This window comes from Oryzias melastigma, linkage group LG24 (genome assembly GCF_002922805.2).
Source record: "Oryzias melastigma strain HK-1 linkage group LG24, ASM292280v2, whole genome shotgun sequence".
Lineage (NCBI taxonomy): Eukaryota > Metazoa > Chordata > Actinopteri > Beloniformes > Adrianichthyidae > Oryzias > Oryzias melastigma.
Genome location: NC_050535.1, coordinates 4,841,201 through 4,850,393, shown reverse-complemented (window position 1 = coordinate 4,850,393; position 9,193 = coordinate 4,841,201). Strand labels below are relative to the sequence as shown.

Genomic DNA, 9,193 nt, shown 5'->3' with positions numbered 1-9,193 from the left:
ATATCCTGTGGAGACAGAAATAGCTAGTAAGACTCCATTAGCTCTGGAACCAGATGATATACTGGCTTTCTTAGTGTGAGAATTAGTGTATAAAATATACTTAAAAGCATAACAGGAAGTTATTGTTTTTTTTGGACCCAGGCTTTTTTTTAAGAAATCAGAATGCTCTTTTATTACTATTATTTTTACAAATAATTTATTTAAAATAAGGAAAATACTTGGACTCAATTCTTAAACTTTGATTGTTTTTAAACTTTTCTGTTGATTAAAAAAAAACACACACACAAGACCAAATCCATCCACTAGAGGGAGCTACAGTAGCTCTGTAATCAGCATTTTGAATGATAAACAACTCCGTACCGAAAATGCTGCACAACTATACACATAATTTCTTATTTTATTATGATTTTTCATGCACTTTTGCAGGTTACATAAGAATAAAAACACAGCTTTAAAAGTGCACACAGCGTAGAGACCTTTTCACAAGAATGTTGTCAAATGAGAGAAGCTTTGAGATTTTTTTTGTGGAGTTCACAAACACACAATTCTTCTTTTTTTTTAATTGGCACAAAATGTTTTTAAGATTCTCATCTAAATAAAGGCAACAAAACCCCATGTATTGCTAAATTCTGAGCTTGTTTTTGTTCAGTCTTCGATTCCAACCATTCTCCTGCTCATGTCCCACAGCCTCTTGGCTGCCTGCTCATCTGTAGCTTTGGACATCAGCTTCTCCTCCTCACAGTTGGCGAAGCACTTCCCCGACACTCCCTCCACGTCTGGGGAGCAGGCCAGATAGAGTGGAGTCTGAGCTCCCTCCAGTGGGCTTTTGAAAAAGACCAACGAGGCGAGGTAGAAGAGTGGCTTAGCCAGGAGAGGGATGTGAACGTGTCTGCCGAGTCTGGTCCGCACAATACCCGGGGTGAGGGCGTTGACGGTGACCCCTGTGCCGTCCAACTGACGCGCCAGCTCTAGTGTGAACAGCAGGTTGGCCAGCTTGCTCTGACTATAGCAAAACGCTTTGTTGTAGCCATTTTCACTGTTTAAATCATCAAAATTAATGTGGCCGTATTTGTAGAGTTTAGAGGAAACCACGACGATGCGGCTGGGAGCCGAGGCCTTCAGGAGGTCCAGCAGCAGGTGAGTGAGGAGGAAATGACCCAGGTGGTTTACTCCGAGCTGCATCTCAAAGCCATCCTCCGTCTTTGTGTAGGGACACTGGTAGATGCCTGCGTTGTTGACAAGCACATCAATCTTGGGCTCCTCCTTTTAAACAAACAAACAAACAAAAAAAAAACACATTCAAAATCCCTTAGGTATTCATCACTTTGAGGATGCGCTTGCAAAAAACTAGATGTTGGAAGTTTAAAATGTTCTTTTTCAAGTAGTAATGTGTTTTGCAACTAAAATTATTTTCATAAACTGCATGTAATGATCTTAATGTATGTTTAAGCACTTTTCTTTTCATCTTTAATACATTTAAATACCTTTTATAAAAAAACTTATTAAATATAGCTTATAATTTTATTACATTTTTGATGTTTTGAAGAAGTTTAAGACTTTAAAATGATTTTGACACTATCGTGTGTTACAAAATAGTTTCATTGTACTTTTTAATTTAAAAATAGAGCTTCACGACTATTTAAAAAGATCTTTGACTTTAAAACAAAAGGTCACAATCAATTTTTCTAGATGCTAAAGCTGATAGCTGAAAAAACTAAAGTTGATAGCTGAAAATGCTGAAGCTGATAGCTAGCTAAAATATTGTCGAAGTGCCAAATCAGCCTAAAAAAACTCAAAGAAATTCTAAATTACCCGAAACAGCTAGCACGTAGCTATAAAAAAATACCCTAAAAACTGAAAAAAGTCTAAATCAACCAAAACAGCTAGCATGTTTGCTGAAATATTAGCTAAACTCCAAATTAGCCTAAAACCAGAAAAAAGACCTAATTAGCCAAAACAGCTAACACGTAGCTAAAATATTAACTAAACCCTAAAATAGCCTAGAAATCTTGAGTAACTCCCAAAACAGTCGAAAAAAAGCTACCACCGAAAGAGCTGAATATTTTAATAGCTGAACGATTACATAATAAAACCAATAAATATTCTATCCTCTCCCGCCACAGTTCAGACTGCAGAAAAAAAGGATGCATCGATGATAGTGTTGGCGGGCCAAATATGGAGGGGGGCCTAATCCGGCCCGCGGGCCATAGTTTGGGGACCCCTGCATTACACAATTTTTTGACAGGAAGTTAAGCACCATGGACAGATCCTGTACAGCCAGGTTACAACAGATGCCCTTTCAGAGCTGAACACAACATCCAGACTGTTCTAGACACTAATTCTAACAAAAGGTGAATGTGGAGACAATAACAGTATTCATAAAATATTTGTATTATTATAAGTGTTAAAAATAAGACCTGCTCCAGCTTCTTACTTTCTTTATTTCCTCACAAAATGCCTGGACTGATGTGAGGGAAGCCAGATCCAGGTGTTTGATGACCACCTCTCCCTGCTGTACTGCAGCTCCTCTCTGGATGTCCCGAGCTGCTTCTTCGGCGCTCGGCAGGTCCCGGCACGCCATGATGACCCGGGCTCGGAGCTTCAGCAGCTCCCCGGTCAGAGCCTTCCCGATGCCGCTGTTGGCTCCGGTCACGATGACCGTCTTCCCCAGCATGGTGTCAGCGGGAAACCTGAGCAGCTGAACGGCCTTCTGTCGGGGGAACAGGCGGCGCATCAGGAACAGAACCCCACCGCCGACCACAGCAGCGATGAGCACCGCGGTGGACATGGAGCCGGTACCGCGTAGAGGACGAGACTTGTTTATGTATACCGGGAATGTTATGTCAGGAAGTGTCTTGCTTGACCCGGAAGTAGTTCCACAACTACCACGGTGTTGTTATAAATATATATGTTGTATAACAATGTAATTACATTTTTTTTGTAATTTAAACAAATATTTAAAATTTACTATGAATATATTAGGTTAAAAATTTAAATATTTGCATGACAGTTAATATTTCGAGAAAACTACTTCCGGAAGCATTTTTATAATACAATTTTTCCTAATAACTTTATTTATAACACATGACAAACAATCAATCAAAAACAAAGAACAATAAACCGAATATTAATGTTTCCCAAAAGTAAAAAAAACAACAAAAACAAAAGTAAAAGTAATAAAAAATACAAATACAAAAATAACAAAAAAAAACCTGAAGTGTTATTATGAAAGGTTTAAAATGTTTTTTTGGTCTTGCTGGGAGAAATAGTGTGTAAATTTTGAGTTTTATTGCTTAATTTCCATTTTCCTGACCGCTTTGTCCCTTTCGGGGTCGCGGGGGTGCCGGAGCCTATCCCGGCTACTGATGGGCGAAGGCGGGGTACACCCTGGACAGGTCTCCAGTCTGTCTCAGGGCCTCAATCACACACACATTCACTCTCACATTCACACCTAGGGACAATTTAGAGTCACCAATTAACCTATGAAGCATGTTTTTGGACAGTGGGAGGAAGCCGGAGTCCCCGGTAAAAACCCACGCATGCACGGGGAGAACATGCAAACTCCACACAGAAAGGTCCCAGCCGGGATTCGAACCGGGGCCTTCTCGCTGTGAGGCAAGAGCGCTAACCACTGCGCCACCGTGCAGCCCCTTATTGCTTAATTTGATTGTATAAATATAATATTTCGTTATTTAGATCAGGAGGTTTATAATTGAGAATATAGCTTATTATCATAATTTGTAAAAGCAAACAGTATTCTTCCCAGACAAGAATGAATGATTTAAAAAGATCTGCTTATATTTTAACGCAGTTAAATTTATTAAAAACAAAAATGCGAGAAAACATTCCATCTTTATTGATGACACTAACCCATATCAGAACCCCCTACTAATTGTTTATTGTTTTAAATTTAGTTTTTATTTGTTATTTTTGACTGATGAAGGATGTTAAGGATTGCTGTTATATTATGTTATAATCTGAAGTTCAAATAAAAAAATACATCAATTAATCTATTGTTGTGAGTATAAAATGAATAAACAAACAAATAAATAACAGTTTTTTTCAATGTCGGTCAATTCCCAAGTAATCCAACAGATGACAGTATAGCTACGTGAATCCAAAACAATACATGTGAGCCAGCTGTGTTTCACAAATTATTCATTTTTTTAGTGTTTAGCTTTAGGGGAAAAAAATATACCATTAAATACATAAGGAAATTTAAAAATGTACAAGTTATGCTTATTATTTTCATATCTAGCTAACAACATTTCTGTATCTTCGCTAAAAAATAATCCTGAAGTGCAATGCCTCGTTGAATAGAATACATTTGTCCAAAAAATCTCTATGTAAAAAGGAGGAAAGAGATCACTTTTATGATAAATATTGCTCTACTGTTGCTGTAACTATTAAAGAAATGTAAAAAAAAAATGTTATTATGAATATTTTATACGCTAATTCCTTTTGGACACGATGTGAAAGAATCACAAATTGTTCTTTCTTTCTGTTGGGTTAATAGTCAAGTGTTCATTTTTTTCCCCCCTGAGGCTCGTCGTATCGGTAATGATAGAAAAAGAAAGAGAGGAAACTGTGTTGAAAGGCTGCCCTCCTTCCTCTTGTCTCTGCTTCCAGTTGGGCAACTCATCTCGTGTTTTTCAGGGTTTGCCTCAGTTCCTGTTCATTATAGGCTGACAGACGGAGTCTGTGCTGAAAATGCACTGCTGTGAGGGGCAGATTACTATGACCTGGAACAGCCGTAACAGTCACGATTGACCTGCTTTTATTTATTTTTGTTTTGCATCTGATTATCTCACTGATTCATTTTTTTTAAGGAAGAGGATGCCTGTTTTCTTTGTCGTGTGTATTTTGGTCGTCATCTCAACCCTGTGTAAAGGTAAGATTGTGATCTTTAAGTCACTTTTACTAGTTTGAGGTTCATATTATTCAGCCTAATCTCAATCTGTGCATTCATTCAGGTGATTTGATGTGGTGTCAGATAGAAGACTTTCTGTTAAAACACATTGAAAATTTGAAGTTCAAAGTTTTTTTGCATTTTGCCACAAAAAAACAACTTGTTTATTAAAATAATGAATTAAAAGTATTAATTTATGTGCTCAGTTTGTTCAGTTATCCTGTTGTGATTTCCAGTAATTTATCTTATTGGAATAAAATCTTCTCAATCAAGACAAACAAACTTCCTGTCTTTGTTCCTGAAAATGTTTCACTTCTCAAAACTGCAACAGTTGTGAATAGAAAAGTGGAAAAAAACAACACGTTTTTCGTTGTCATATGACACTGGAACTGTATGGTATTAAACCAGCAAAAACAAAAACCTTCTGACATTTTTTTTTTTATTTTTGTCTTGAAGTTCAGATTTTAAAAAAGCTGCCTCTTTGGTGGATGATTGAAAGATGAAAAACTTCAGTATTTGCTCTCAAATTCCTGCTGAATTCAGCTTTCATCAAATGCATTTACACAGTTTCTGTAATTTAATAGCCCAAGCTGAAGCCAAGAGTTGAAGTTTAGACACAAACAACATGAAAAAAAAGGGAAAACCAGACTTGTTCCAGGATTAAATTGTTAGATCTTTGGCAGGCTGACACAAGGGGGAGGACTTTATAACAGACTCTTTCTTCAAAACATAAGGTTGTGTTTAGCATTTGGTTTTCTCAGGGTCACTTTTGAGTTTGAGCTCGGTTCAGCGTTGAAAATGGGAGCAACCACAAACCACTGAAGAGAAAACTATCATGTTCTCCATACGTCTAATGCCTCACTGAGAGAACTCTGTTTCCTGTGGGAGAAATGGTTGATGTTGTCCTTTTATAGAACACTTATGTCATAAAGAAGCCAAACGTCCAGTAATTATAATTTTCACTGATAAAAAAACCCAGTAGGAGCCACAAAGTCTTGCACAAAAAATCAGATACAGATTTGGATTTATTGTTAAAAATGTGATAAAAAAGATTTTATTCACATAAATAAAATGTATTCATTTTTAAATTGAAATGATTTATAGCTTTTTACAAAAATGTACATGACTTTCTTTCAAAATAAAAGACACTCTGTCACATAGGGTCAAAGAGGCAAATACAGCAGTGTGATGTCTTAAATGATTTATGAATAAAAAACTGTACGTGGTTTAATTTACCATTATTGGCAGATATCAGATAAAAAAATGCAATTCTAACCTAAAATAGAAATATTGCAACACCTTCAATAATGCTAGTGTGAATGCTTTTTGCTAAAAGTAGTTGCTGAAGATGCTGAAGCGTTTTGCTGAAAACGGTGACACAATTTACTTTAGTTGCAGAAGATTTGCTGAAAATGCAAAAGACATTTGCAGAATGTTGCTATTCACAGAATGCACAGAGCATCTTTTATTTTGAAAATAATTACAAAAAATCATATTTGAGAGATGCTAGGCTCTTTTTATGCTTTTGCATTTGTTTGTGCTAAAATTTAGACAAAATTCATAATTATCATTAAAAAAAGGGAAAGGTAATGAATGCAAATCCAAATTTATTGAATGCTAAAGGGTAACCAATCCCTAAATCAACTTTTTTTTTTTTGCTGTTGACCTCTATACCTCTTTACAAGTACTGACTGTCTTTTGGGCATCGCCAAATTTTTGCTAAAGTAAAATAAAATTGTTTAATTTTTGAAAATATTGTCAAAAACCATCTGTGTGCTGCCCCCTACAGGTTGGATTGAGTTACTACAGTAGAGTTTTGTGTTTGGTCAAACCATGTAAGTTTCAGAAGTCTGATATCATGATCTGCAACTCCAGTAATGATAACAGTCCCAAGCCCCGCCCTCTGACTGGATTTCCCAATTTGGGCTGTGGGTGGAGTCAGCCTCCAACTTCCCTGTTTGGTTACCCTTTAAAGTAAGACCCCTTCGAGGTTTTGGTCAGTAGAAAACGAGCCCATTTGCTGTTAAAGGTTGGACTAGTCTCCTGTAGCTCCTGTTTTCTTTTGGGAATCAAGGTCCAAAAGTTTTAGGGGAATACTGGTGAGGAGCAGATCGAGCTGGTGTTGCTGCTTTCTTCAATCCAAAGTCAACAGTTTAGCAGAATGTTTTGGTGGACTTCCTGATTCCTTCTGCGGAGGATCTGGATGGAGGTGACCATACTATTAAAGAATAAATAACGGACATACCTTTTAAAAAACACTTTATTTTGATTGATTTGACCATACTCTGTTGTTTTTGTGGGTTTATTTTATATTTTATAATAGAATTATTGTAATGGATACACTTTTCCATGATATTCAAACTCTTTGGAAGGGTTCGTACTTTAATACATATTTTTCTTTAGGGCACTTCCAGCCGTGCAGAGTTTTCCCCACTGACCTGTTTGTCGAAGTGGGGTCCAGTGTTCGGTTGGTGTGCAACTGTGACTCGGTCAGGAACGGCAAATTTTTTTGGACTCTGAACAGAAGGCGTCTGGATGAAAACCTGTCAAAGACGATCAACTCCACCCACAGCGTTCTGTCACTGAGAAACTTCACCCACTCCAATGCAACAGTCGAGTGTCACAATACAGAAACCACACAGATCCTGGGAGGCACCATCGTCAAAACATATTGTGAGAAGAGCTTTCTTTTTCTTTGTTCTGTTGATTTTTATGACAGTTAAACAACAAAATGTTTGTTTTTTACAGCCAAACCCAAAAACATAGAATGCCTCCTGCATTATGAAAATCCTTTGGATGACGGCGTTCCTCAGCTTTTTACATGCACATGGGAACACCAAACCCATAACCTAAAGAAAATAAACTACACCGTAAATATGTAAGTTTCACTTTACAAGAACTAATTCACGTTTTATTCTTTCATCATATAGATTTATGTCTTTCAGCGAATCGGCAGAAGTTTTCTGGTGCAGCTCCACAGTAAAATCCTGCACCATCCAAGATGTCGACGTTTCCGGTCAAATAAGTTTAGTGAAGAACATCATCGTCACTGTTAAAGCTGAAACTGCTAAATGGACGTCAAGTTCTGACCCTTACAAAGTTAGCCCTTTGAGTATTTGTGAGTATAATTGATTGATCAGGTTTCTCTCACAATTTTTTTATTTATTTTAATGAAGATTCCTTCATTTCAGTGAAAATGAATCCACCACTTGTCGCCGTAACGGCCTCGCCTGACCATCTCCTGGTATCATGGAAAATTATCTTGGACTTTTTGGATATTTTTTTCTGTCAAATCAAATACTACAAGGTGAGAACACCAAAAGAGAACTTAAATGCTGGAAAAGTAGCATTTTAGTCTGAGAAAGACGGGAAATCCAATCAGCTGCTTATTACTTTGGGTAGCAGTTTCTCTTACTTAAAAAATACAAAAACTAGATTCACACTTGAGGGAAAACAAGAAGAATTTTAAAGAACCTGGCAACCTTTCATTGACCTTTTTGAGATTATGAAAGAATAATAACTGATAACTTATAATAACTTTTTCTTTTGTTGGTTTGTTTGTTTTGTTTAGTTTTACATTTAGTTAACAAATCTGTTTTCAACTTGTGTTATCTTTGCATAAAAATCTAAAGGTCTGAATAAAGAGCATAAAAAAGTAGAAATATGGCTATTTACATATGTCTATCTTTAAAAAATATATTTATATGTGTGTTAAAGAGAATGAAAAAGCAAATGACTTCCAAGTTACTTCAAACCAATCTCTTTTTTTCTTCTGTTTCAGACTTTTTCTACAACTGAAGAAACTCCAAAGGTAAAAAAAGAAAAAAAAAACTTTTTGTAACTATAATAATCTACAAATGCACATTTGGCTCTGAAAACTACAAAAATTGAATTAAAATGTTAAAATAAAGGGAATTGACATGCAGCAAATTTTAAGAGACAACAGAATGTATGCATTACATACAATTTTAAATGAACTTCAAGGTTAAAAATAGTTCATTTTGTGGAAATACTTCAAACTATTAAAGACTATTAAACTATTAAAACTATTATTTATATTTGAACTATTAAACTATTTTAGTACTACTACAATTACTAATCAAACTATTTAATTGCAAATAAAATGACATTTTAACCATATTTATAGAGCTGTACTGAGAGTTAGTGATGACTTTAAAAAAAAAAAAAATTAAATCCTACATTTCCCAGAATCCTACTTGTTTACATTTGGTGTCTCTGTAGATACCAAAAGGAGTTAATTAAGTAGCATGCAGTGGTTGGGAG

The 9,193-nt window shown here is 36.0% G+C and overlaps 2 protein-coding genes across 3 annotated transcripts in view; one reads left to right on the top strand and one right to left on the bottom strand.

Moving 5' to 3' along the window:
* Nucleotides 1–369: 369 nt before the first annotated feature.
* Nucleotides 370–2,905, bottom strand: rdh14b (retinol dehydrogenase 14b). Its single transcript, XM_024291659.2, has 2 exons — nt 2,435–2,905; nt 370–1,263 (listed from the first exon to the last, which is right to left on the bottom strand). Exons 1-2 carry the CDS (start codon nt 2,786–2,788, stop codon nt 646–648), a joined length of 972 nt encoding a protein of 323 aa, XP_024147427.1. The 5' UTR covers nt 2,789–2,905; the 3' UTR covers nt 370–645.
* Nucleotides 2,906–3,600: 695 nt separating this feature from the next.
* The window catches only part of LOC112158349 (interleukin-6 receptor subunit beta), a 15,035-nt gene continuing 9,442 nt past the window's right edge, over nt 3,601–9,193 (top strand). For both annotated transcript variants that reach the window (XM_036210442.1, XM_024291658.2), the window contains exons 1-6: nt 3,601–4,891; nt 7,313–7,582; nt 7,658–7,787; nt 7,855–8,027; nt 8,101–8,216; nt 8,691–8,720. In XM_036210442.1, coding sequence (XP_036066335.1) covers nt 4,837–4,891; nt 7,313–7,582; nt 7,658–7,787; nt 7,855–8,027; nt 8,101–8,216; nt 8,691–8,720 — 774 coding nt within the window. In that variant the 5' untranslated portion in view covers nt 3,601–4,836. The remainder of the gene's footprint in view (nt 4,892–7,312; nt 7,583–7,657; nt 7,788–7,854; nt 8,028–8,100; nt 8,217–8,690; nt 8,721–9,193) is intronic.